We start from the raw sequence: 26,063 nt of genomic DNA on the forward strand, positions 1-26,063 counted from the left end.
CATTCTTACGATTCACGCCAATGATCTTTCTCCATCTTCCGATGGTGCGTCGAGGTGTCAAAAATGCATTATCAATTTCACACATCGAACCCGATTCGGCACCTGAAGCGATAATGGAAACCCTCCCCAAAAAATCGGAGCAATCCATTCCTTCCCCCGTCTGGCCCGCTCGCTCTCAGGGCATAATCTTGATCTCATTTTGGCCCATTCCCATCTTTAGCAGATGGTTCTTGTGCTGCTCTTCCTGCACCAGGATGGTGTGCATACGCGTGTTCGCCATTTGCTGCAGGCGCTGATACACCACGTGATCGGCGGCGTACAGCTCCTTGAACGTCTTCCGCTCGACCATGTACACTTGCGTGAACTCCACCGCAACCACGCTGACCGGTCGCTGAAGCGGACGCATCGAGCGAATTTGGATACAGATTAAAAATAAAAGTGCGCACATTGTCAATATATTACCTCGCCTGGAAGAGGAAAGTTTTTGTCGGTACCTACCTTTTTCCTTGAGAACATCGACACCTCGCCAAAGTTGTCCCCGTCGGAGAGGTGGCACACCTCCTTACGGCTGTGCGTGTAGATTGCAACGGTGCCCACTATTATGAAGTACATCCGATCGCCAAACGCGCCGGCCTTAATGATCTGGGGTAAGGGAAAGGAGTTTAATATGTGTGGCTGCATTTGTAATTTGTAGCAGTAATTGAACTTCAAACTCCTACCGTTCGAATTCAAATGAATCAAATGAATTTGATTGAAAAGTTATAATGTTGGTCCTTTACTTACTATATCATCCTGTAGGTAAACTTCCTTGGACATTCTTTCGACTAACGGAAGTACTTCTTCAAGCGGAATTCCTTCAAAGATTTTAATCGTTTTCAAAAACGTCGCTGCGCTGTAATCCTTAATGCGCTTTTTCAAAGTATCTGTTATAGAATGGAAGATAGCGGATTAATTCTAAACTTAACGATTCTCCACGTTGTACACCGGTACAATTCACTACCTGATAGACTTTCCATGATGACATCCTCGTGGAAAAAGCAATGCTCGAATCGTTTAGAGTAGTAGTAGAGCAACCGTTGCTTCATGTCCGCCGTGTCCAGTTGCTTCGATCGCACGTACGTTTGCAGCTGATTAGTTACTTCCGCGTACTTTCGATCCATCGAGCTCATGATTTGCATTAAATTTATTGTTTGAACTAAAACGTGTAACATACTATAATGTATTGGAATTGTGAAAAAGGCCAAAAAAAACTATGACTTACGAAAGATGAAAATTTTGAAAGCATATCCAACCACAATGCAGACCGAACTGAACGCTTTCGCCCGTGTTCCGGCCGGAAGCCGATGGTCAACAAAACTGTAGGCAAACATAAACCAGGACACCGAATGCAGGCACACCGCGTACTCCTGCAGTGCGTCCAGGTAGGAGAATTGGCGCGCCACCGGCGGATTTTCCGGGTCGTCCCATTCGTAGATGGCCAGCTTGTAGATACAGACGCACCAGTGCACTATGGCCATCGAAATGAGCACAATGCGCAAGAAGTAATAATATAGCAGATCGATTTTGAAGCGCTGGAATAAATTAAATTTTCATTCGAACGAAGTATTAGGCGGACTGTCTTGTTTGATTTGTTAACGTTTGTTCCACTTTTACCTCGAAAGTATTTATGATGTAACCCCAGATGTGCCGAAGTGAGACAAGTTTCAGCATCATCAGCCCATGGACGATGTCCATGATAAACGCCTGCTGGTCGTGATCCAGGGATTCGTCAAAGAACGTAGTCAGCAACAGATTGTGTGGAATCAGAAGAAATATATCGATGAGCATTTCGTTTTTCAAATAATGACTGAAAGAAAAAAAAAAAAGGAGTCACATGCAATAGATGTGTGTGATACAGAAACCCCCCATACTTACAGGAAGATCTTGCCTTGATGAAGAACAACAGTCCTGGTCCGGGCATCCTCCAAGTATCCCGTAAAAACGCGTATAGAAAACGATGTCGACCCGAGGGCGTTCAGTGAAAACTGAATGGCGTATGCTTGCCACTGAACGGGCAGTACCGGCGTGAAGCAGAACAAAAACGGGAACAGCAGGGCAATGGTGTAAAAGTAGAAGGTAAGCCACATTTCCCAGCCGAACCGGAACCGGCTGAACGGGTGGATGATGTACCAATAGTCGCCACGTACATGGCGCGCCAGTTCCCGCCGGTAGAGGCAACGGGAGCGAAAGTGCAGAGTGGCACAAGGATGTTGCCGGTCGATCAGGAACAAGCGCCGCAAACGAAATGCTATGCTGTTCCGGTTGGGGATGCGCTCGGTCAGGATGTGAATATCATCTGGAAGGAAAATAAAAACATGAAAGTTCAACTACCACCCCATTCTTTACGTTTTCCAGTCCGATTGACTTACCTTCCTTCTGGGCAGGCAATTCGAACCTGGTGGAGTCAGCCCTTTGCGAAGTGGAAGTCTCCATTGCTGGTGTAGGATTGCACTCGATGAGTTTCGGTTTGCAAACGTCGACGATTGCTAGATTGTCAGATCCAAAGTTGATGCGTACTTTTCAATAGGATGTTTGGTTTCACCTTCGGTTTCAGTCCGTTTTGTATTTCATTTTCTTCGCAGACTTTTGCGTGTTGTAATCGAATGACTTGAAAAATCACCTAACTCAAGTGGTGCTACGCAATACTTCCTACCTATGCAAAGAAGCGAGATAAACCCGACCCCATTCGGCCTACGATAAGACGAAATGATTGGGCAACAAAGACAAAGTGTCTCGAAAACCATCCGAAGCATGGTGAGCCGGCCTAATGTCATCACGGCACACTGCACAATTGAGGTAGGAAAAACCATCCGCCAGCTGTGGATGACAATGGAACGTTGGGAAAAGAAAATATTGACCCACCGCGAAATGAAAATCTGTTCTTTGCGTACCCAGCAGCAGCACAACGAAGCACCAGTGACCTAGTCGACGAGGGAAGAACTTGCCAATAAACGAACGCTAAAATAAACTCCTCGGAAACGCGTGTAGCTTTCGGAAGAAAAGCCTCAGGAAGATCCGGCAAGAGGAAAGGGAATTCCCCGGGCAGTAGAAGAAATGGCAATGGCAAAAGTCCACAACGGTCATTACCAAAGGCAGTACCAGCGTGCAGGCAGTTCGCTCGGAAGCGGCAACTCCCAGAAAGACAAAGACGAACAAGGCAACCCGCGTAATGCATTATGAATCGAAAGCAAACACCAAACGGTCGATCGTAATATTATTTTAATTACAGTTCCGGCGCTACCAGCGCGCCGGCGGAATGGGCGCACTATAAAAACGTCGATGTCCCCCGGACAGCGCACACAGTTTATTGTTTCTGGCTGTTCATTACTAAAACTTCTGTTTCCGTTCGCACCAGTGGATCAGCTGAGCATTCGTAACCCGGTCCGGGTGGGAATACTGCCGAACGAAAAGGCGGCCCGGGAAAAGTGGCCAAGAAAAACCACGCTTCTCTAGTGCAACATTATTACGCTCGAATCGGATTCAAAATCTTATCTGGAAAGGGCGTGAAGCAATTTCTAACCTCATTCTGGGTGCAGATTTGACGAAAAGGGGGCCAACCGGCAACCACCGAGTGTAGTGTACATAATTTGTTTTCAGATAAAACCCGAATCCGAAGCGCGTTTGGGGGCAAACATTTCGTAGTGCGGGTTACAACATCGCGGCACGAGAGGGCCAGTCCAAACGCCAACATGATCCACTCGCAGATGGAAGATGCCGGGTACGAGATTCGGCATCAGGTGCTGAACCCCAACCAGCGCCAGCAGCTGGAGGACCGGCGGCGCATCAAGGAACAGATGCAGCAGCTCGAGCAGGACAACGAGTCACCGACGCACATGTACCGGCGCAAGCTGAAGATCGCCACCGACGTTAACCTGCTCGATCGGCACGATTCGTTCTACCACACAACCAGGAGCTTGTTGGTGCTGTTCCAAATCATGGGCGTGATGCCGATCATGCGCAGCCCACCGGGGGTTGACATGCCGCGCACCACCTTCACCTGGTGCTCGCGGGCGTTCCTGTGGGCGTACTTTATCTACGCCTGCGAGACAATCGTGGTGCTGGTGGTGGCCCGCGAGCGCATCATCAAGTTTATCTCGACCAACGACAAGCGCTTCGACGAGGTGATCTACAACATCATCTTCATGTCGATCATGGTGCCCCACTTTCTGCTGCCGGTTGCCTCCTGGCGCAACGGCCTCGAGGTGGCCAAGTTCAAGAACATGTGGACGGACTTTCAGTACAAGTACCTGATTGTCACCGGCAAGCCGATCGTGTTCCCGAAGCTCTACCCGATCACGTGGGCCCTCTGTATCGTCTCGTGGTCGCTCAGCTTCGTCATCATCCTGTCGCAGTACTATCTGCAGCCGGACTTCCAGTTCAGTCACACTTTCGCATACTATCACATTATTGCGATGCTGAATGGATTCTGCAGTCTTTGGTAAGCGAATTTTTGAACCAGAAAAGGATACCTTAGACGAAATTGTGGGGATGTTAAATATATTGGCAAATATTTTCATAACAAATCCATCTGATGTAAATCCAATCTGTACATTCTTGTTTGAAATAATATTTTGATTTAATTTAATTTAAATTAGTTTTTGACGATTCGAAGAATAAAACTTAGTTACTCTAGAAAAACTCGTTTAGATTGCAAGCTAATAAAACATTTCTTAAGGTATATGTATGTTATGATTTGTAAAATAATCAACATCTTAGTTAATCATACAATTTACGTAAAACATTGTATGTATCGAAACTGCGTATTTTAAAATTAACGGACAATGCAACGTGGTTCGTTCAAACATTTACGCACGTGTGTTACCTACTGCGATCATAACCCAAACAGGTTCGTCAACTGCACCGCATTTGGTACGGCAAGTAAGGCGTTCGCAAAGGAACTTACAGACGTACTGGCGACGGAACGGCCGGCAGCCAAACTGACCGAGTATCGCCACCTTTGGGTCGACTTGAGCCACATGATGCAGCAACTAGGTGCGTAACTAAGCTTACAACATCAACAACATTTCCTAGGTGACTACGTGTCGGATTTAAAAGAAAACAAATACGATTCACTTTTGTCTTTCGGCAGGGAAAGCTTACTCCAACATGTACGGCATCTACTGTCTGGTAATATTCTTCACCACCATTATCGCCACCTACGGTTCGCTGAGTGAAATTATCGAGCACGGCGCAACATATAAGGAAGTGGGTTTATTTGTCATTGTTTTCTATTGTATGAGCCTGCTGTTTATCATCTGCAACGAGGCGCACCACGCATCGAAAAGGGTACGTACTGGCGGATTTAGGGCTTTTTGCCCCGTTTTGGCAGACCTATTCGAATGCCCAATATAGACGACGGGGTAGGTCGAACGCAAATGGCGAACGCCAGCACCTCATCCCTTTCCCACTAGGAAGCTGATCTTCTTTGATCATATTTTTCCCTTCAACTGTCGCCCTCCTTTTTCAATAATTTGTTTTCGCCATCTTTTACCGCCCAAACCGGGGCAGGTCGGGTTAAACTTTCAGGAACGTCTGTTGAATGTAAATCTGACCGCGGTCGACAAGGCTACGCAGAAGGAGGTGGAAATGTTTCTGGTCGCCATCGATAAAAACCCGCCGACCATGAACCTTGACGGGTACGCCAACATTAATCGTGGATTGATAACAGCGGTAAGGACTTTAAGGCCAAGGTGCGAAAAACCATTTTAAAGCTTGTTTTTTTTCATTCCTTGCAGAACATTTCCTTCATGGCCACTTATCTGGTTGTGCTTATGCAGTTTAAACTAACTCTCCTTCGTCAGAGCGCCAAGAATGCTTTCATTTCCTCCCTTAAGGCGAATCTGTCCCGAATCCGAGCACTGGAAGCAGAGAGGACCAATTAGGGGGTCGTCTGTATAATATATCCTAGGCAAAACAAACGACGACGAGCGGAAGAATTTCAAACTGCCTAGAAATAAATCAAACAGCGAACACAGCACAATTTTGTTGTAGTTTTTCGATCTTTATTCCTCCGCTCCAATCGCAAACACGGTCTCCTCACAATGCTGAATATTGTTGTACATTATCACCAGCACAAATAAAATTTTAGAACCTGGTGAACTTCTTCTTGGAACCGGCCATCTTGGCGACCTTCAACACGTTGAAGCGAACGGTTTTGGAAAGGGGCCTGCATTCTCCGACAGTCACGATGTCTCCGGGCTCGACGTCGCTATGGAGGGCAAAGGAAGCAGAAATTAGAAATAATATATTATATTAAATTGATTACTCCTGAGATCGGTAAATGAAATCTTGTGTGGGAAACATGGCCTGGCAAAAGTTAGTCAAATAAATAACTGTTGATTGAAAGGAGCATTTGTGGTTCACTGAAATCTGACACACTTATCACAATGCCCGATTTGAACCCAGATTTCATCCAGTTGGTAATACGAAGGACGTCTTATATATTATTTTCTATGTAGCAGCTTTTTGCAACGATCCAAATCACAGGATTTGACCGGGAATAAGTACACTGCTGAAAAGTTCCGCTCTAGCAAGATGTCAAATAGCGCCATTCTAATATGAAGTACAGAATGGTGCTGAGTGCATCTGCATCATACTGATCATCAATATGATCGAGATCGAGAAATCAACTCTTGTGTGGGAAACTTGATCAGGCAAAAGTTAGCAAAATAAAAAATAGTTGATTGAAATGAACAGTTGTGGTTCAATGAAATCTGACACACTTCATTCAATCACGATGCCCGATTTGAACGCAGATTTCATCCAATTGGTAATACGAAGGACGTCTTATATATTATTTTTTATGTAGCAGCTTTTTGCAACGATCCAAATCACAGGATTTGACCGGGAATAAGTACACTGCTGAAAAGTTTCGCTCTAGCAAAATGTCAAATAGCGCTATTCTGATATGAAGTACAGAATGGTGCTGAGTGCATCTGCATCAATACGATCGAGATCGAGAAATCAACTCTTGTGTGGGAAACTTGATCAGGCAAAAGTTAGCAAAATAAAAAATAGTAGATTGAAATGAACAGTTGTTGTTCAATGAAATCTGACACACTTATCACGATGCCCGATTTGAATGCAGATTTCATCCAGCTGGTAATACGAAAGACGTCTTGTATATTATGTTCTATGTAGCAGCTTCTGGCAACGATCCAAATCACAGGATTTGTCCGGGAATAATTACACTGCCGAAAAGTTTCGCTCTAGCAAAATGTCAAATAGCCCCATTCTCATATGAAGTACAGAATGGAGCTGAGTGCATCTGCATCACGCTGACCGTATAATATGTTTGCACCACATGTGCGTCACGCCACTTACCGGAAGCACGGGGACAGATGCACGCTCACGTTCTTGTGTCGCTTCTCAAAACGGTCGTACTTGCGGATAAAGTGCAGATAGTCACGACGGATCACGATCGTACGCTGCATCTTCAACTTACGTACCACGCCGGTCAGGATACGACCACGGATCGAGATGTGACCGGTGAAGGGACATTTCTTGTCAATGTACGTACCGGAGATGGCCTAAAACGGGAGAGAGAAAACGTTCATTAGCATCCTTTCGAAAGCGGTACTCGATTGAAAGCACGGTTGTTTAGGGATCAGTTAGATTGGTTTAGGTAAAGAGTTTTCCACAGTTTTGTATCGGAAGACCATCGTGAAAAAAGGTATCATCACATTCAGTCCACTCAGGTGGTTCTCGACCCCGTTCCGTCGTCATTCCGATTCTCCTGATACATACCTCTTTGGGAGTCTTGAATCCGAGACCAATGCTGCGGTGCATACGCAGGCCCTTCTTCTTGGTCACCTGCTTGCGGTTTAGGTTAATACCTAGCTGCTTTTGGAACGCACGGATATTCTGTGGATGGGTTGGAGAAAAGAGAAAAGGTTAGGTTACTCTGTCACTCCAGTGTAAACGTAAACAAGATCGATTTGTACACGTTCTTCCGCTTCTGTCCGCGATCAGTAATGATTTGTAATTTTTGGGTTTGGATCTGACATTCTTCATGTTTGATTCAGTAGACCGTCATGATTTTTTCATCATTTTCGAGGCACAGAAGTTAGCTTTGAGGAATGCGAAACCGCATCGCCGATACATCGGCTGTCAAATACGGCACACATCGAACGAGGTAGAGTACACGTGCGGAAAAACATCGTTTCTAGAGCGTACTTATAATCCCGTCGAGCATTTTCGATTATCTTCAGAAGCACCGGCATCAGTGCACCACATTTCACTACCGCATTGGTTCTTTAATGCAACACTACACTTAAAATTCGAGGTTTTAATCGCCGTCACAAGTGAAACGTACCTGATCAGCCATCTTTACGTCGGGAAAGAGAGTTGAGAGGCACAGGAAGCAGTGTCGAGTGTTCCGAACTGAACCCAGTTCCGTTGAACCCAGCTCACGTTGTTGGATCTAGTTCATCAAATTGAACTCGACCAAGAAAAATTATTTTTATATGTTTTTGTTTCTGATAACAATCTTTTTGGTCACATACATTTTCACAGGCGTACAAAGTTTTTATTTTCAATCAGGTTCATTTTCTTAGGATGAAGAAACAGTCGTTAAAATTAATATCAAACATGCAAAGTTAGTCCAAAGAAAAATTGCACCCAGTACTAAGTTCCACTTTTGATAAATAGCATAACCATCGCTACATCTCATACCGGAACCAGTAGTGACGTTCGAGAGCTGTCAACCCGACAGATCACCGACAACGCTGTCAAACTTTGTTTAAAATGTACAGTTGCTAATGTAAAATAATTTTTTTAAAGAATATATAAGTTCAATTTGGAGCGTCCTAAATGTGGTGAAAAAGGACCATAACAATAATCGATCATCACAATAATAAAGAAGAAGATATAGAATAAAACAATGCTCTGTGAAGGTAACCAAGAAGCATCCTCATGATTACATATTTTATATATAAGCCAACAGATAGTAGGTTGTTATAATACATGTAATACACTCAACCCCCCTATAAGTAGCCATATTAACATTAGAAAAACCTCCTTTACATGATAATAAAATCCTAATTCATTCTACAACGCTTCGGTTTATTTGACTACTCTTTTTTTTCAATTTACAATCTTGGTTACGATTGCTAAAACACTTAAATAAAACAAAACATGTGTCCTTGAATGTGCGATTGACATGAAATCATAAATTAAAAACGCGTAAACTTTACTAAAGCTATTAACGAAACATCAACCAATCGACGAAAAAATAGTAATTCCGATGCTATCGGTTTAACCTACTCGGCTTAACTTTGCTTGCATCGATTAGCACTCGCGGTTCAAATGTAGGTAGAACCGATTAGATAAAAACACACCAATCTGTGTCGCGGCTCATCCTTTGCAGATGTCACTAAATGCCAATGCGGTGCGAATGTAACGGGCCTCCCAGGACAGGCGTGTTTGAACCTAATCTTTCTTCTTCTCCGTAACCGATTTGATCGCCTTGATAGGGTTATCTTTGCATTCCTTGAACAGGTTGTTCAAATCGAATGCGGCTTTTACGTTGTCGGCGGAAAAGAAGAACTTCACCAGCTTCCCCTTGCTATCGGCGAACGGACGGCGGACGACCTCTTTGCCTTGTCGGAACAAAATTACGGTCGGTAGCTGCCGGCTAAAGGAACTATCCGAGACGTGATACTTTTGGCCGACCTTCGGAAATCTTCCAATGTCCAGTTTGCCGAATTTCAGATTTTGCAGAGAATACTCATTCGACAGCTCCGAAAAAATGGGGGCAAAATTGACGCACGCCGGATTCCACACGGTGTAGAACGTTACCAGCCAGGTAACACGCTTGTCCTTCTCCAGCTCCTCGTCCAGTGCGTTCTCCGTGCGGAAGTAGAGCACATTCTCCGGCCCAGTGTACGTCGGTTCCGGCAGCAGTAGCGCGACGAGGATGAAAAACACAAAATAGATCATCCCCAGACGGATATCGTTGTAGAACCACAGGCCGAGATTGGCTATCTTGGTGTACATGAAGCTGGAGGTCAGATAGTTGATCATCGTGACACTGCCCGTTTTTCGTGTACGGACCATCACCACGATGATGAGGAAGAACAGGATCTCCGTTTCCCGGCCATCGAGCTCACACTGGTCCTCTTGCCCGAACAAATAAGTCCATAAATAGTTGCATATGAACGGGGCTCGCTTTGCGACGATGTACGAAATGCTCATCAGAATGTTCACCCAATAGTAGGGTTTCAATAGCAGCAGCAGGTCTTTCTTGAACGACATCTTTCGGTGGAGCGCACTTAAACTAGTTCCCTTCGATTACGTTAACTTGGATTATTACTAAATCTATGTTAATTAATGTTTCCTCTCGAGATCACACATCGGATTGGTTGCCTTCTTTTCTTTGCAACTTTTATCTTCTGTCAAAATAAAAAAAAACCGAAGACAGCTGGAAACTAATCTAAAGCAGTTTAGATGTCATTCGTTGCGAATTAAATTGTAAACAAATCGATTTTCTCCTTGAACACAACGTATTTCTGCACATTTGAATCAATTTGACTGGTAATTTTACTGCAATACACATAATTTTATTTCAAAAAAACTATGAGGCGGAAATATTTATTACCCCTTATCGGCACGAAAAATTTGTTTGCAACAGCTCGGTTGAGATGGAGTCTTTCAGCGCTAGTTCTACCATCACTTTTGCTTCGTGAACGATGTGAGCATTTCGTTCCATCAGGAAAGATTTCTGTTCAATGTATGTCGTTAGCGCTCTATCGAACGAACTCGTTTCGGCCAAGTACGATTCGACGGTAGGTCCATCGGCAAGATAGCGCCTTTGCTCTTCCGTTAGCACAGATTGATCCACTACGGTGTTGATGGAGCACATTCGTTGCAAATCACGATACTTTGTACGCAACAGATCGTTCCATTGTTTTATTTCCTGGCGCAGTTGCTTTTCGTACCTGCAAACGTATTGTAAAAGCACAAATTTATGTTTATGTTTGCAGGGATGATTGTTTATTGATGTCGAAGGGCTCACTTCAGTTGCTCGGTGCTTGTAGAGACTGATCCCGACGCTGAAAAAGAAAGAAATGAGAAACGAGCATGTGCTTGCTTGTGAATATGCATACATACCTGGTGTGGATGAGAAAAGCGAAGAACGCCGACGAACACTGCGAATGTGGTCCATAATCAATACTACACAATTTCTAGAAAGCGCAACAGAACGATGCCGACATCAAATCGTTTCCGAAACAACATAATGAACGTTGAATGTTTTGAACGGTCTGACGTTTCCAAAACGATCTAAATATTAATGAGGTAGGTGGAAAAGTTCCTGAGTCTACCATATTTTCAATTTGTATACTATAAATTTTAAAATATAGTATTTAATTTTATGTATCATCAAACATTCTTTCTACTAAAAGAAACAGCGCAAAGCTCATTACAAAATGTCAAATAATAATATGTATTGTTAAACAAGCGTTTCTGGAGTGTTTTGCCGGATACTGGAAAGAGGATCGATTTAATATTGCGCAGCATCTTGGATACGGTTGGATTCCCTTGAAGATGCCTTGCTGCTGGCGGCACTTTACAGCTCATCATCAAGAGAAAACTCTTCTGGTGGAAAATCTCCTACCTCTACCGCCTTTGGTGCAACGAAGCTTCCATATTTCGGGCCGCATTCAAAGTAACGTTTGCCATTCATGCTCCCATCGTTCACGCCAAGCGGTTCATCGAACTTTACACCGAAAAATGTTCCCGGTTTATTCTCCAGCGATCCTTTGTACATGATCGTCCCCAGTCTAGTCGGTTGGCCCTTGGTCGTGACACGGCAACGCGCACCGATGGCTGTTTCTTCTAACTTTTTCCGGTCTTCCTCCTCCTGAAGCTTGCGCTCTTCTTCCAGCTTGGCCATTTCTTCCGCGTTATATTTACCGAGATTATTTTTCCGGAGAAAGCTTCTCAGGCTGTCCGCCTTTTTGTCGTATTCCTCCTGGGATAGTTCAAACTTTGCCACATTTTCCTGGAAGAACTGGAAATTGTCGATAACGTGGATACGCATGCCATCCTCGACTGGGTAATTCTGAAGGGATTGGTTATCGTCATCCAGTTTGCTAACCAGCCGGGTTCCGCTGTACAGTTCGAGCTTCATGGTACCGGCGTTTCCGCCGGTGATCGTTTCTAGTTTGTGCTTCAGCTCGTAAATCTTTAACGAACGACTGTACTTTCGCTCGAACGATACGGTGTCGTTGTGAGAGTTGGAAACGTTGATTATGACGGTTTCAGACACCGAGTTAGCTTCTGTTGACTCCATAATGTTAACACAAGTTTCGCGTAGGTTGAAATTGAATGATGACTAATGTACGGTGTTATTTTACCGGAATATTGATGGCAAATGAGAGTTCACGTAGGATAAGAGGTTCTGAAAAAGAAGCTTACTGCGGAATGATCAACTGTCAGGCATTGTTGTTGTTTAAAACGTCAAATAGCTTTGATTTGTTTTCCGAGTAACGGCAATGTTTTTACTGCAACATTTGTTTGCGTATTTTAATTGATAGTTGTATTAAAATTTATAGATTGTACAAAAATTGGCCGTGTTTCAACCAGCTAATGGATTGGCATGAATCGTGACACTGTTGATTCTTTTCTCCACCAACGGTCGGTACGTTTTTGGATTCACTGTGAGTTTTTCGAGCTCGTCCAACGCCTCAAATCCGTCGATAACCCTAGAAATAAAAAAAGTGTTACTTGAAGCAAGATTTACAAATCTCTACACCTTCGGATACTCACTTGGCAAATAGCGTGTACTTGAGGTCTAACGCCGGCTGGGCAGCGTAGGTAAAGAAAAACTGACTTCCGTTCGTGTTTGGCCCACTGTTTGCCATCGATACCATGCCGCGCTCATTGTGCTTTAAGTTTTCCTTGAACTCATCCTCAAACTTGCGCTTCCAAATTGACTGACCACCTTTGCCAGTTCCGGCTGGGTCGCCGGTTTGCACGATAAATCCTTTTATGTTTCTGTGGAACAAGCTACCGTTGTAGTAATCGCTGGCGCATAACGCCAAAAAGTTTTCGCATGTTTTCGGACATTCGTCACAGAACAGCTCTAGCTTGATGTCCCCAACGTCGGTGTGTAGTGTGACGCTCTGTAAATGATAAAACACGATTGGATGGAATGATGTGTTTAACTTTGGTTTAAAGAGTATCCTTACCATTTCGTGTGCAGGTTTGTTTACTGTTTACTTTTATTGTTTACATTGTTTTGGGGTTCTCAATTGTAGACAGTTTATTAGCTGGTTCAGTTCCCTCAATCGGAATTATGTACCAAGTTCCAAAGAACTACGTGTTTTTAAATTTTCAAAAGGATGCTAAAAGACGTTGATAAAAGACGGTGATAAACTAAATAGAAAAAGTAAGAACCTAAACAGAACAGTTACTGTGTTACCGATACCTATACGAATTGCCAGCGGTAATTACTATCTTTTGATGTTTGAAAAATATCTTCAAGCAAAACTGAAGATCAATAATTATAACTCAATGGAAAATATCATAGTTAAATGAACAAGTGCATTTCAATTAGCTTAGTTTATACTTTAACTCAATATTTGCAACCAATGAATGCTGGCAGCGAACAACTTTTGGGGACTCTTGAATTGAAAGAACCGGTAGCGGTCAATTGAGAGACTCTTTGTAAAACTTGAAACTGTTACGACTTGAATGACGCGTTGACAAAGTGACAAACTTGTACCGTTATCATTCCATCGCACTTTCAACAATACAGCCCAACAAACTGGACTTTCGTATTGAAAGCTTTCCAAAACCACTTGTACAAACTTCCCTATTCATTGGATTATAGATAGCACTGAAAATGTGGGTCTTTTTCCCTTTTTCACGCGCCCTCGTAAACTCCAGCTTATTATCCCATTATCCTACTTTAGGCGCAGGTACAGTAGAAGTAGAAACATGTCCGCTGTACTTTTCACCGACCCCAAGATTTGACGATTTTGTGGCCGAGGGGTGCAATTTAAAGTTTGCGATAGTTTTCGAGTGTTTCACCGACAAAATGTGACGCCATCATCGAAGTGATGCGGGCAATATTAAATATTCCTGTCACGCTCCACACAAATCTTGCCAATATCGTCAGCCAGACGAGGTACACGTGCAGCTTTTACTTTGGCCTTCGCTGCCTGCATGTTATTAGAGTAGGTTTTCGTTGACCTAACGGTTCATCGGAGGCTGGCGGATGGAGTGACTGCACTCAGGAACTTTCACTTCCGGTTCCCTAAGAAAGAGACGAAGACAAAAAGCGATCGTGGAAAGAGAAAGAACAGAAGTGTGTCGTGAAAAAAGGGATTTGCGTTAGGAAAGTGGATAGATAAGAAAATATGCATGAATGGATCCTACAGTGGCCTTGTTAATGGGTGTAGAAGTTGGTAGAATCCTCTATGCACCGGCGGAAATAGGGAAGGAAAAAATTGTGATGCACTTACCCCAAACCCGCCCTGACTGCAGCAGTAGGATCGAATGATTTATGCTTGGGAAAATTTGCACAAAATAAAAGAACATGACGGCCAGGGCAACGCAGGGAAAGCGACGGTACGACGGGAATAATAGCCGCCACCTCGTACATGGCCATGCATGACGACAGGTGAATAATGCATCGCGTGATTCATGCAGTTCGGTCACTTGCCCTTATCGCTCGAGTTCCTTGTGTCCTCCGGCGGAGGCGGCGGCGGCGACGACGGAGACGGAGGCGCAATGATTGAGTGATGGAGATTAAGATGGACCATCTGCAGCCGAGATGGTACACATTTTTCAATCTTCCAGCGCCATGCTACCGGCAGCATTATAGTAAGTTCTTTTGCCGAATATTTAATCTACCAGTCAGCCAGTGTGCCCGAAAGTTGGAGGATAGCGCAGAAGCCGATGATAGAAAGAGTTAAAATATCGTATCCATTCATTTCGCCTCGCCTTCAGACAGTACGCTGCTCTCAGCCCTCGTGGTTCCGAGGAATAAGCTATACGAGATGAAGGTTAAACGCTGCTTAAACGGTGCATAGTTTTATCAGTTTGTTTCAAAGTTTTCCGAGCAAGTATGCTTTAACAAAACCCGTGCGTGTTCAAAAACGCACCGTAATCGTTGCACCATGGAGGTTGAGCCATGCAAGTTAGAAAAGATCTCAAAAGGTGGTTTGTATTACTTTAACAAACTCATTTATTAGTCACAATGTGGTCTTAATTAGCTTTGATAATGTCTTTTGTTGCTCACTAGCGCATTATTAAAGTAATGCTTATCACGTACCAGGCGTCTCCATCATGTATCACAATATGGAGGAATTTAAAGTTCATGAGAATTTATTAAATTTCTCTACTTCGAAAATAATAAATTAAGTTATTAGGTATCTTTTTATAAGAAAACAAATTACTTACCTGCTCAGAGAATATTTTCCAAAAGCCATCTTTGTCATAGTTACGGTTTTTGGCTTAGCAAAGAAATTTACACCATCTGTTGAATTTTATCCCAGCCGTGGGCTCTCAAATACCCATCGTGCACCGCCAAGCCTTAATGGATGCGTTTTCTTCTGCTGGGCATCCGTTTTGCGGGGAAAACAAATATTGGGGTCTAAAGGAAGGGGTTGCAACAAAACCACCCGTTTTCGGTCGGTCGGCGGGCGAACAATTACAAACTACCGGGGAGCGGGGTGTCAGGCGAAGGGCCTGGTGCTAGCCGCAAGACTGAAAAGTAAACTTTTGAGCTTTTCCGCTCCTTCATTCAAGTTTCCCTTGTCCTAGTTTCGCACGTTTGCTCATTTATCAAACTGTTTGCTACCGAAAAACATCGAAGCGGCACCCTTTGCGGACCAAAACAACGCCGGAAGCGGAAAACCGCATACGTACACCGACATCACACTAGGAGGAATATGCTTGCAACGGAGCGGGAATACTGCGGGATGGACAAATCGACCATTACCCGGATGGAAAGCGAAGCGGACGAAGGGACGAGTTGGATATTCAATATTGAACATAATAATTTCCGGAATCGTATTGTTCCACCGAGCAACTAAATCTATCTTGTAGGTGGTATGGAGGACAAGCTTAAGGTCAGAAGTCGGCAAAGTTCGTTCGATGACATATGTACAATTTTTTACATTTACTATCTAGTTATACGATTTTACAGCGACAATGTAATTCAACAGATAACAAGGAGACTAGGTGAAATATTTCAATAACCTTTCCTTAATTTAGACACTATTTAGTTCTCCACAACCGAAGTTTGGCAACCTCTGATCAACTAGGGCATAGCGCTATCTCCAAAACCCTTCTTAGTACAAATGTGTTTTCAATTTGCTAAACCCACTCGTTGACCAATTAAGTGTTGACCGAATGGAGGCCGACGATTGGAGCGAATCGGATGTGGTGTGCGTATTTTACTGTTTCCGGGTATTGTGTGGGTGTGCGACGGGTGGCGCGGGCATGGCGAGAAAAAGCGTGAAAATTCACTTTCCGATTAAATGTACCGAATTGAAATTGAGCCACAGCGTGAAGGAAAAAGTGTTGCTCAAAATAGAGGAACATACAGCGAGAGAGAGAGAGAGAGAGGGAGCTCCAGTACAATGGAGAAAAAAATACAACGAGAAGGCTCGTTTCCGTTGGCTGCAAATGGTGTCCATAAATTTCTCGACCCCGTACGCCAATGAATGGAGAAAATGGAAACGCTGGCGAACCGAAAATGGAAGAAAAAATCAAAACCATAAACGAGCGGCGGTGCGAGGTGAAGTTCAGGAAAGATACACCATTCAAAGCGAGCAGTGGCGGAAATGTGGCACCTTCGAATGGCCCAGGATATGGCCTCTCCTGCGTTGAAGTGGTTGTGGGAATCGAATGGAAGAGAATGAAAATTCAACCGGCAGAGGTCAATGGTGTGCCCCCAAAAAGGAAAGCAATTCAGTCGACCGTTAAAGCCGGCATATGCGGCCCGGTCCAAGTGCATTTGTTGCACCGTCCTGTGCATTATGGTGTCTGCTTTGCATCGCTTTCACACCAGCACTGGCCAAAAGGTGATGCATTGTAGGTGCATGAGAGCATCATTCTTTTCCACAATGACTGCTGGCGTGAGAACGTTTTTAGCTGCTTCGGGATTAACAATGCAATTGTACGAGGAAAGAGGTTTCCTTTTTGTAAGGTGATTGGAAAATTGGAAATCCCTTTTGTATCTCATAAAATACCAACCTGCAAATACACGATGGTTCAGTTTTTAACATTTTCTTTCAACACCGGAAATTGATTCCTCAAATAGACTAAAGAACTTGCCCTACACAATATGCAAATGAATGTTGCTGACAAGTGAAACAAAAACAAAAGGGAAAAACAAAAAATCAACCATCCGGTCCACCATTGAGAATTGACCATCAAGCTACTTCCGGTTTCCATACGTTAGCCGGGAAAACATTCATATTTTTGAAAAACAAAAGCACGCCGTTGCGGAGGTGGACAATCTCTGCACCGGGCGATTAAAAAATGATGTAAATTGGGATGAAAAGTAAACCTTCAAATAGTCCGCAGACAATGCATCCACTGGAGCATGTTTAGGTTCCGGGTGGCCTTCTACCGGGCGCGCGTGGAAAAGGCTAATTCAATTTCCATGTATCCACACAAGCAGCTGCGAATGCGCTCCAAAGCCAAAGAATGGTTCGCTGGCCCGGGAAAGTGTGAACGGTGAGGCGACGGATCGCTTTTCCGGTGCATCAATGCAGCACCGGGCCGACACAACGATGGAAGTTTACCGTACAGTTTTTCGGCGGAAACATGTTCACCCTGCCATGCCGTCCCATCCCGTAACCACCCTCTCGTCGTTGATTGATTGAAATAGTTTCGCAAAATTTAAACGGACGCCGTGGAGCAACAAATCTGCAACTGGCAAAATCGTTCGGGGGTATTTGTAACGTTCGTTTTTATCGCTAAGCAAACAGTGGGGAAATTGCTGCCTTTGGCACGATACTCCCAAGCCGGTTTATTCAACGCGGATGGTATGTAACGCAATATGTAGGACGTCAGGAAATGATTGATTTGCTCGTTCGACGGCAGCCGAAAATGTACAGTGCGCTGCTTATTAGAAAAGCCAAATGCTTCAATTAACCTAAAAGGAGCTCACAAGGTCCTAGGCAACCGCAATTGCGAAGGAGTGTTACGAAAACACACACTACCTTTCCTTTGCACAAAGTGAGTTTCCTCATCGAACCAAACACGAACGACTACGGATGGAGTAGGAGTGTACAGTCGACAAAATACCAAGATATTTTGCTCACACAATAGCGTTGAGAAATGTTTTCAACTTACCTTACAAAATAATGTGGGTGTTATAATTAACATTCAAAGACAATCCTACGAAAGATGTGATGTTGTTTGCCTCAAAGCACCACCAAATTAGAAAATAAGATGATTGAAAACAGGATTAACGATCATGTTTACCATAATATTGTTGCAACAAAAATGGAAGAAATAATCTAGAAAAGAAAGTATCAACGAAAATTTTGATAAACTGTGACAACTTAAAATAAGAATTTCAAACAAATAAAACATAAAAAGCTTAACAAACTACTACTTAAATAATAGAATGAAAATATACAAAGTTATTACAGTATTAGTTGAAGCTTTGTTAAAAAGTCTTCAATGCTCAATTCAATCATGTGATTTTCTCCTAATATTCAGGGTATGGGTAAAATGAACAACAAGCCCTTTTGAAAAATAGAATTTTCTTTTCATAATTTAATAAACTAAGGGTTGCGCAAACCTTATGCATCATGAACCGGTTTGCATTATAAGTGAACATCCAAGCAGGATTAATGGTCTTCTGCTTCATTTATGACAACGAACAGCCGAAAACCATGCCCGAGCAATCTACGTGCCCTTTTGCAAAGACGTAACCTGCTTGCTCATTAAGTCGAGCGATGTGATGTATTCGGTTTGGTTCAGTCAGGTGATCCCTAGCGGGTCCGAAAAGCGACCCATGTGGCCCATGTACCCTTCGGGGCGAAACCCATGTCATACAGTCCCAATGGAGGTGGCCATGTCAAATGTCCGAATTTGCAACGTTCGCAGTTCCGTACTGCGGGCTACACCGATCTTTTGGACGTTACTCCAAAAGTCCAAAGCACCAAGCAATGATACACCGTTCCACCGGTCGCACAATGGCACGCGGACAACGTCGGGCCAGTGCTGTCCGGGAACCGGCACGGTGGACAACGTTTGCCAGAATCCGGTGCACCGGTCGAACCGCTTCGATGCGTGCCATATTGCTCTCCAAGGATCAATCGGTAACCGATCGATCTGAGTCTATTATTCGATGGAGAGGAATGGACACCACGGGGTGTACGAGGTAACAGAGTGCGAACATCTATCGTCCGGTTTTTCGACCGAAGAATTTATAATCAGCCAACCCCGCTACCGTCTGGGAATGCGGGAGAAGGGGGTTATACGGATCGTTGATCGGATGGGTGAAAAGGCGAAAATGGAAAAATACTCAACAGGGGCTCCAAACGATTGCATTCAAGGGAAATGGATCGATCGGAGTGTTGAATGATTTGGAAATTTATTTGGTTGTTTGCTTTTCGTTTCGCTGTTACAAATAGGATAGCCATGCTACCTCCATTTTATATAAACGTCGGGTAGGGAACTAAATAAAATTAAATTGTTCAGCTGTTCGTTTTCGTGTTTCCATTTTTATTTCCTATCGTTTCGCCACGCAATAAATAAAGTATAAACTTGAAGGAAACTGCATCTGTCACCTGTTTATTGGATGCAGTCGCTAACCTAATGGTTATCATTCTTCACATATTGCCCCGTATCGGTAAGGCTCCATAATGCCATGACGATGACATCGTTTCCCGACCTCTTCGCCGCTTCCGCTCACTTGCATACTCATCTTTGGCCCCCGCCAGGCCCTCAAGCCGGACCGTGTCGCTTATTGGGTGCCCCAGAACCCATAAAACTTGACTGTCTGACATTTTCCACTTTCCACCGGCCGGCCCTTGCTATGCGGAAGAAGTGTATCAACGACGTCGAACGACAGTAAACCCATTTTATCGCACAACATCAGGCACAATGGGGACGGCACTGTTTAACCACCCTGGTGGCCAAGCTGCACTAACACACGCATACACACACACAAACACTCCTCCGGGGTCAGTTCGACAAACAACCCAGCCGGAGAGCTGGACATGAGCCCGCACGGAGGTAAACACGACGCAAAAAGAAACCGTCCATGTCCTCTCGATGAAAGCTGTACATTTTTACTAGCCATGTTGTTTGCCTTCGCCTCAGAAAATCCAAAGTACAAGACCACGACGAGGCGAGGCTCCCTAGCGTGGGTCAATTGGCACGTCTCCATGGCTTGACCGTTGACCACTTTTTTTGCATTTCCGCTTCGTGCTATCTTCTTTTGCGAAAGAAAACGGAAGCCCTTTTTCACAAATTTGTTCCTTTTCGCAACGCGAGGAAAAACGAATTGAGCTTCGGAAGCGTTGGCGATGGCCATTCAGATCCGTTTCTATCGGTTCTATTTGGTTTAGGCAGGACAATTTTCTTTGATCTCTAATAGAAGTGGATGGTGTATGCTGAGTTTGAATATTGGAGAATCTGAAAGATGATTGATTAGATTTAAATGTAACATACTTTGAAACGGTTCTTTCAACTAGTTACTACTTTTCATTGAAGTGAGATCGTGATTTGATGTACATTTGAAACTCATTTTAAATCAATGTTAACTAAATATTTTCATTCTAAGATCTTACCATGATAATAATTTTCACAATGCCTTCCTTCTTTACGGTGCTTTAAACTTGGAGTATCATTTTGATGGGCCGGCGTTCCATTTTTCCTCGTTTGTTTACCTTCATGGATATCCGGCTCATCTGCTCGAATTCCCGCGTGGAAATTGTGTGGCCGGTGTGTGCGACGCCGGTAACCGCTGCATTTTAACCAATTAATTGTTAATAACATTTATCGCTTGCGGTTCAATTATTTATCCTCCAGTGAAGGGTGAAGCGCGGGTCGAAATTGAATAAACAATCCGGTGGTGAGAATATTGAAACGCAACGGAAAAACGAGGATAAAACAGACAAACACACACACAGACACACACACACACCCGCAAAACCCCGGTAAAGGAAACAATATTGTTTGGAGTGTTTTATTTTTGCCTCTCGCAACGCCAATCTCATTCGCGTATTGCGGTGGGCGAGAATTTGATAAAATAAAAAGCTCATTCTGTTGATTGATTTTGTTGATCGTGGCGCCATGCTTCCATTATCGAAAAAGTTTGCCCCGGTGTGCCTCCTCTGCTCGGGCAGGGTGCGGGCTAAATTTCCGCAGGAAAAATCACTGGGAAATTTCACCCTCTGCCGGTTTGGAAAAGTATGTGGTGGTTACTCAGGTATTTCCTATGGTTGACTGTGCAAGCGCATTATAAAGGATCTCCCGTTCTATGGCGTTCTATGCAGTTACACACCCTTTGTATGCACATCGTCACAGATTCGGGCCACACCAACAGGTGGGCGGTGGACCACCATTAAGTGCCGAGGAACGCGGACGAAACGCTGTGTTACGGATTCTTTTATTACGCGCCTCTAAAATTATGATCGCATCGCGAACAAAGAAGAAGTTTGCCGTGCAAATACGGTCCGCCGCGATGTAAAAAGGATGTGTGTGTGTGCATGGAAAAGAGCGTGTCCTTTCCGCGTACCTTCCTGTCGCATAATTTAAAGCTCGCCAACGGCACACCGCGGGTGGGTTTGTGCTGAGTTAGGGAAAAAAAACTGTGCACCCGCAAAACGATGGACGCTTTTATTATGAACGGTTCATGCTTTTCAAGTCCATAAAACGACTAGCCAAGCGGCAAATACGGCGTTGTGTCTTCGCCCGCAATCGTCAACGAAGCAAGGGGGGTTGGGCATGTGTGTTTGCCTCGGAAAAGTTAAAATACTTCTATTTGCTCACGCTCGACTGCCGAGGGCAAACATTCGAGAACATTCGAGTGTAGGTGAGTGCTACCGGATTGCGAAGGATTGCAGGTTGACGACCAGTTAAACGAATATTCAAGAATCCGAATCTCCTGCGTTGACCATAAACATGTACACACCCCCAAAAGCGTACACTCCCTTTTTACATGTTTTTTCAGAATAAATAATAAGCATGTCCCGTCTGTTCAAAATAAACATCTTTTGGTACGATACTGTATTCACAATGCAATGGAAAATAATGCAGCATAAATAATTTCAACCGATTATTTATCTGTTTGCTGCAGAGATTCTTGAAATTGCTATTAAAGGTTAGTTCTTGGAAATTGGTTAATGATGATTGACTAAAAGAACGATGGAAAGCGCTAGATAGGATTTATAGAAATTCCTGCAAATCAGGATGAGATTAACGGGATTATCTCATTATAAATTTACGATATTTGAATAACTGTTACTAAAAATGGTGATTCTCGGAATCGACTTCTGCGCTACGGAGACGTTCGTGTTGTTGGGAGGCTGAATTCAATCATTCCATTGTAAAGACACTCACTTGTTGATAAAAATCTGCTAAATCTATAAACTATATGTTAGCCACTGATATAATGAGCTTACTGAAGTAACCTCTAGTCGTTCTAATTGCAATATTAATTACTAACAACTGAAACACAAGCATTCAAGTTTACTTGGTTGGGGTGCAACGTTAACTCATTTTGAAAATGTAGAAATAAAAGTTCATGAAAGCTGCTCATCGACGATTTGATACCTTTTGATCATCTCCGAACTGATGAGCCGAAATATCCTAGTTTACTCATAGGTAGTACAAAGTTTACTCATCTCAAGTTGCACAAAACTCATATTGAATGTTTCGATTTCATTTCACTCTCACTGGAATTGAGAAAGTTTACTCACAACGTTCAAATCACAATCAAAAGATGAACAGAAAGTCCTTGCAGTTTACTCATCAAATGAAAATTATTTTCATATTGAGTAGTACGCAATGAAATAAGAGTTCATGGAAAACTCATCTTCGATGAACTACACTACACTATAGAGTTGTAGAATCGTGAGCTAATGTACTCAGTGCCTTCATTATTTACTCGAAAATGAATTTAAATTTTCTCACAGTAAGGATACGACTGAACGAAATCCATCTCATCGACATTGAACGGTGGAAAGTTCACTCAAATAATTTCACAATTTACTCGAAAGGGAAGTAAAATTATCAGGGTTCACTCATTTCCAGGAAAGCATTTACTCTTTCATCCACCAGATGAAGGATTCTCTGCTCACATTCCTGGATTATTCACCGACATTTTTCCGAGTGAGATAGATCGTGAAGGGTGAAGAAATTGTTCGAATGAACCAGTATGTTGGTTGTGATAATAATTTCTTGTGCAAAATAAATTCATTTCATTTTCACATCATTTACCTTTAGTTTCTCATTCAACGTTTTGAATACTAATGATCAATCGCTCATTGCATAGTTACATTTTAAATTAATGAACCATATCAAGGTTCTGAATAAAAATGGTAGATAACAACTATTCCTACTCAGTTTCTCTGGAAATATTTTTCAACTTAATAAATCAATCGTGTATCTTTTTAACAATTCCTTCGCACACGCCAAAGTTTAAGACAATAAGCAGTAGTCAAGGGGGAAAATGTTGATAGGAATCAAATGTCTTTGAACAACTTAGATGTACTTCTTCGATCAATGTTTGTTTTCTCTCTTCTGGTTAATTTATTGTTAATCACTTTTGTAATTATAATCATTAATCCAATTTTATACTATGAACCCCAGTCATTCAGGTTGGGGAAGATCTTTCATCATTTGGGTAGGAAGGAAACTAGGCCTTCTCTCTTCAAGTTGTTTGTTTTTCTCGGACGTCTGGTGACATCCGGATTTCTCTGAATAACCAGAAACACAATACAAGCTGCATTAACTCGACAATGACTTCATAATTAGAAACAGTCTTATCAGCAATCACCGGGCGTGAGCAGAAAACTTGCATTTTCTTCTCATTTTCTTTCGCCCAGTAGTAACCCATGGGGAAGAGACGGGTCACCAACAACCGTGCCCGATCGTCATGCGGTCGGCAGATAAACTCGCTGATAATTCAACCCTAAAAAAGGGTGAGGTGTGAATTCGCATCACTTCCAAGCCCCTGATAAGAAATGAATGCCGTGGGAAAACGCCATTTGTGGGTGGGAGGGGGATCGTTCGAGGTGGGTAGGTTGAAGGAACTGACTGTGTTAGTCACTCCCGTCTCGGATACGATCTGCTTCGCCGGCACCGTATGATTCATTTGACTATGCAAAACAAATAAGCCACCGGGCACGTAGTTCTTGGCGGTTCGGTCAGAAGTAACCCTGAGAACCCCGAGCCGCGCGGATCCCACGTTCTCTTGCACGGTTTCTCGGTCTGTCTGGCTACCTCCACCGTGCCATGATTGAAGCACCCACACTTACGCACCGACCGAGGGACCGAGGCACTGATAATTACTCTCCCATTAACGAAACGCCACCGACGCTGCCGCCATCGCTGCAGACCCTTGACGAATCGCATAATATCCCTCGAACCCCAGGGTTCTCGAGGTAGCATCAAAGCGCGCACCCGAGTGTCCCGTAAGAGGGCCCGGCTGACCGACACCGGCTTGGGAGAACGCAAACATCGGGCCCCGAAAGGGATACTGAGGCATAATTTGCTTTTATATCTAAACTGGAAAGCCGGGGACGATGTGGCTTCAATTTTTCATCCACCAACCGCAGCACGTACCGGCCTTTCATCGTCTCTTTCCCATAATGACCCCCGCCTGCGAAATGGCGGGATGTAAATTCATTTCACTCCCCGGTTTTACGGTTTGTCTTCTTTCGTATTTCTTTTCTTATCACACTTTTCCTCCAAAGTTAATATCACAAGCCGGTAACTTAAACACCGATACACCGTACGCACGTCTTTTCTGGGGCTGCCACAACATTCGCATAGCTTTGGGCTGCAATTCATCTCCACGTGCGATCCGACCAAACCCCGATGGAGGCGCCCAGTTGCTCATGAAGCTCAACGGAGGAAAAGCCTCTTCCCGGGTTAGGCCGGGTGGTGGTGAAGTTGGTTTAAAATTAATGAGCGTTTACATTGGCGCACTGTTTGTGTCAGCGAAAAGGTATGATGGATTCAAAACAAAAATAAAAACCTTAAGCGACATATTTTCATATTGTATTTACGTACGTCGAAGCAAACCGGTTCTTTAAACAAACCAACATGTGGCCCGTTCACACGTGTGTGTATGTGTGTGTATGTGCACCTGATCGCCCTGATTACCGGTGCCATCTGCCATGCCATGCGGTCGATGGTGCAATTTAAATAAAACGTTATTTCATCAGTTCGTTCCGTTTTCGGCCGGAACGATAAATTACACACGCGCTTTGCAGCTAAATTAAAGAGCCAACGAATGGCGATTGAATTATGCGAATTGAATAGATTGCCAGCGAGTGCCCCACGTCCCTCCACTTCGGTCGGAACTACCGCTAACCGGCCATCGCAGCTGGTGTGCGATGATTTATTTGATTTTTTGCTTAGACTTGAAATGGCCATAACAATGCAAAGTGGCGGGGATGGAAAAAAAATCACCACACTTGCCCTCACACGCACGCACACACGTGCGGATAATAATCCATCCGATCAAATAGATGCATTTAAAATTTTCCCATTCTCCGGCCGCTTTGTTACGAGCCGATGCAAATGCAATAATCTCCAACTACAAGCGCACATGTATCGGGTTGATTCTATTGACTCATTATTATTCGATCAGGAAGTTTCACGCGTACTAACCCCTCGCCCAGACGGCCCCCTCCCTCGTCACTTCCACCCGTTGGGAGCCCGAGCCATAAAGCAAAGAGTAAGCGTGTTGTTTTCCTTTCGGCGAGCCAATTAGTGTATGCAGGCGAAAATGAAAATATGGCGAGTCGGTCCGACGAACACTCCAACAGTGGTGGGCCAATATTTAACGACCATAATCTGATATCGATATGCAG

At 43.8% G+C, this 26,063-nt stretch overlaps 7 protein-coding genes across 7 annotated transcripts; 1 reads left to right on the forward strand and 6 right to left on the reverse strand.

Moving 5' to 3' along the window:
* Positions 1–175: 175 nt before the first annotated feature.
* LOC131281020 (potassium/sodium hyperpolarization-activated cyclic nucleotide-gated channel 1-like) lies at positions 176–2,472 on the reverse strand. The gene is made up of 8 exons (XM_058310275.1): positions 2,409–2,472; positions 1,915–2,335; positions 1,654–1,846; positions 1,262–1,571; positions 1,001–1,195; positions 784–923; positions 499–642; positions 176–391 (listed from the first exon to the last, which is right to left on the reverse strand). Exons 1-8 carry the CDS (start codon positions 2,470–2,472, stop codon positions 176–178), a joined length of 1,683 nt encoding a protein of 560 aa, XP_058166258.1.
* Positions 2,473–3,728: 1,256 nt separating this feature from the next.
* Positions 3,729–5,921, forward strand: LOC131281042 (gustatory and odorant receptor 22). Its single transcript, XM_058310297.1, has 5 exons — positions 3,729–4,477; positions 4,886–5,031; positions 5,129–5,325; positions 5,548–5,709; positions 5,775–5,921. Exons 1-5 carry the CDS (start codon positions 3,729–3,731, stop codon positions 5,919–5,921), a joined length of 1,401 nt encoding a protein of 466 aa, XP_058166280.1.
* Positions 5,922–6,025: 104 nt separating this feature from the next.
* Positions 6,026–8,394, reverse strand: LOC131282814 (small ribosomal subunit protein uS17). Its single transcript, XM_058312355.1, has 4 exons — positions 8,354–8,394; positions 7,786–7,902; positions 7,363–7,568; positions 6,026–6,247 (listed from the first exon to the last, which is right to left on the reverse strand). The coding sequence occupies exons 1-4, from the start codon at positions 8,363–8,365 to the stop codon at positions 6,124–6,126; spliced, it is 459 nt and encodes a 152-aa protein (XP_058168338.1). The 5' UTR covers positions 8,366–8,394; the 3' UTR covers positions 6,026–6,123.
* Positions 8,395–9,084: 690 nt separating this feature from the next.
* Positions 9,085–10,410, reverse strand: LOC131294925 (thioredoxin-related transmembrane protein 2 homolog). Its single transcript, XM_058322980.1, has one exon. It carries the CDS (start codon positions 10,291–10,293, stop codon positions 9,469–9,471), a length of 825 nt encoding a protein of 274 aa, XP_058178963.1. The 5' UTR covers positions 10,294–10,410; the 3' UTR covers positions 9,085–9,468.
* A 229-nt stretch (positions 10,411–10,639) lies between these two features.
* On the reverse strand, positions 10,640–11,203 carry LOC131281053 (uncharacterized). The gene is made up of 3 exons (XM_058310308.1): positions 11,149–11,203; positions 11,054–11,090; positions 10,640–10,976 (listed from the first exon to the last, which is right to left on the reverse strand). The coding sequence occupies exons 1-3, from the start codon at positions 11,201–11,203 to the stop codon at positions 10,640–10,642; spliced, it is 429 nt and encodes a 142-aa protein (XP_058166291.1).
* Positions 11,204–11,464: 261 nt separating this feature from the next.
* On the reverse strand, positions 11,465–12,423 carry LOC131295001 (tubulin-folding cofactor B). The gene has a single exon (XM_058323060.1). It carries the CDS (start codon positions 12,329–12,331, stop codon positions 11,606–11,608), a length of 726 nt encoding a protein of 241 aa, XP_058179043.1. The 5' UTR covers positions 12,332–12,423; the 3' UTR covers positions 11,465–11,605.
* Positions 12,424–12,518: 95 nt separating this feature from the next.
* LOC131281075 (peptidyl-prolyl cis-trans isomerase-like 3) lies at positions 12,519–14,210 on the reverse strand. Its single transcript, XM_058310331.1, has 3 exons — positions 14,190–14,210; positions 12,808–13,163; positions 12,519–12,743 (listed from the first exon to the last, which is right to left on the reverse strand). Exons 1-3 carry the CDS (start codon positions 14,208–14,210, stop codon positions 12,617–12,619), a joined length of 504 nt encoding a protein of 167 aa, XP_058166314.1. The 3' UTR covers positions 12,519–12,616.
* Between the last annotated feature and the right edge of the window lie 11,853 nt (positions 14,211–26,063).

This window comes from Anopheles ziemanni, chromosome 2, assembly GCF_943734765.1.
Source record: "Anopheles ziemanni chromosome 2, idAnoZiCoDA_A2_x.2, whole genome shotgun sequence".
NCBI classification, from domain to species: Eukaryota; Metazoa; Arthropoda; class Insecta; order Diptera; family Culicidae; genus Anopheles; species Anopheles ziemanni.

Excerpts from the sequence above, each read along its gene's own strand:
- LOC131281042 (XM_058310297.1), top strand. The coding sequence starts at position 3,729 with ATGATCCACTCGCAGATGGAAGATGCCGGGTACGAGATTCGGCATCAG. Across the intron at positions 5,032-5,128 it reads CCACATGATGCAGCAACTAG|GGAAAGCTTACTCCAACATG; the intron begins GTGCGTAACTAA and ends GTCTTTCGGCAG. Across the intron at positions 5,326-5,547 it reads CGCACCACGCATCGAAAAGG|GTCGGGTTAAACTTTCAGGA; the intron begins GTACGTACTGGC and ends AAACCGGGGCAG.
- LOC131282814 (XM_058312355.1), bottom strand. Across the intron at positions 7,569-7,785 it reads GATTCAAGACTCCCAAAGAG|GCCATCTCCGGTACGTACAT; the intron begins GTATGTATCAGG and ends CTCCCGTTTTAG. Across the intron at positions 6,248-7,362 it reads CATCTGTCCCCGTGCTTCCG|CGACGTCGAGCCCGGAGACA; the intron begins GTAAGTGGCGTG and ends TGCCCTCCATAG.
- LOC131281075 (XM_058310331.1), bottom strand. The coding sequence starts at position 14,210 with ATGCAGGCAGCGAAGGCCAAA. Across the intron at positions 13,164-14,189 it reads TGCAGGCAGCGAAGGCCAAA|AGCGTCACACTACACACCGA; the intron begins GTAAAAGCTGCA and ends TATCATTTACAG. Across the intron at positions 12,744-12,807 it reads AAGTACACGCTATTTGCCAA|GGTTATCGACGGATTTGAGG; the intron begins GTGAGTATCCGA and ends TTTTATTTCTAG.
- LOC131294925 (XM_058322980.1), bottom strand. The coding sequence starts at position 10,293 with ATGTCGTTCAAGAAAGACCTGCTGCTGCTATTGAAACCCTACTATTGG.
- LOC131281020 (XM_058310275.1), bottom strand. The coding sequence starts at position 2,472 with ATGGAGACTTCCACTTCGCAAAGGGCTGACTCCACCAGGTTCGAATTG. Across the intron at positions 1,196-1,261 it reads TTTCAAAATTTTCATCTTTC|TTCAAACAATAAATTTAATG; the intron begins GTAAGTCATAGT and ends TACACGTTTTAG. Across the intron at positions 643-783 it reads TTTACCTACAGGATGATATA|ATCATTAAGGCCGGCGCGTT; the intron begins GTAAGTAAAGGA and ends CCCTTACCCCAG.
- LOC131281053 (XM_058310308.1), bottom strand. The coding sequence starts at position 11,203 with ATGGACCACATTCGCAGTGTTCGTCGGCGTTCTTCGCTTTTCTCATCC. Across the intron at positions 11,091-11,148 it reads GCTTTTCTCATCCACACCAG|CGTCGGGATCAGTCTCTACA; the intron begins GTATGTATGCAT and ends TTTCTTTTTCAG. Across the intron at positions 10,977-11,053 it reads ACAAGCACCGAGCAACTGAA|GTACGAAAAGCAACTGCGCC; the intron begins GTGAGCCCTTCG and ends ATACGTTTGCAG.
- LOC131295001 (XM_058323060.1), bottom strand. The coding sequence starts at position 12,331 with ATGGAGTCAACAGAAGCTAACTCGGTGTCTGAAACCGTCATAATCAAC.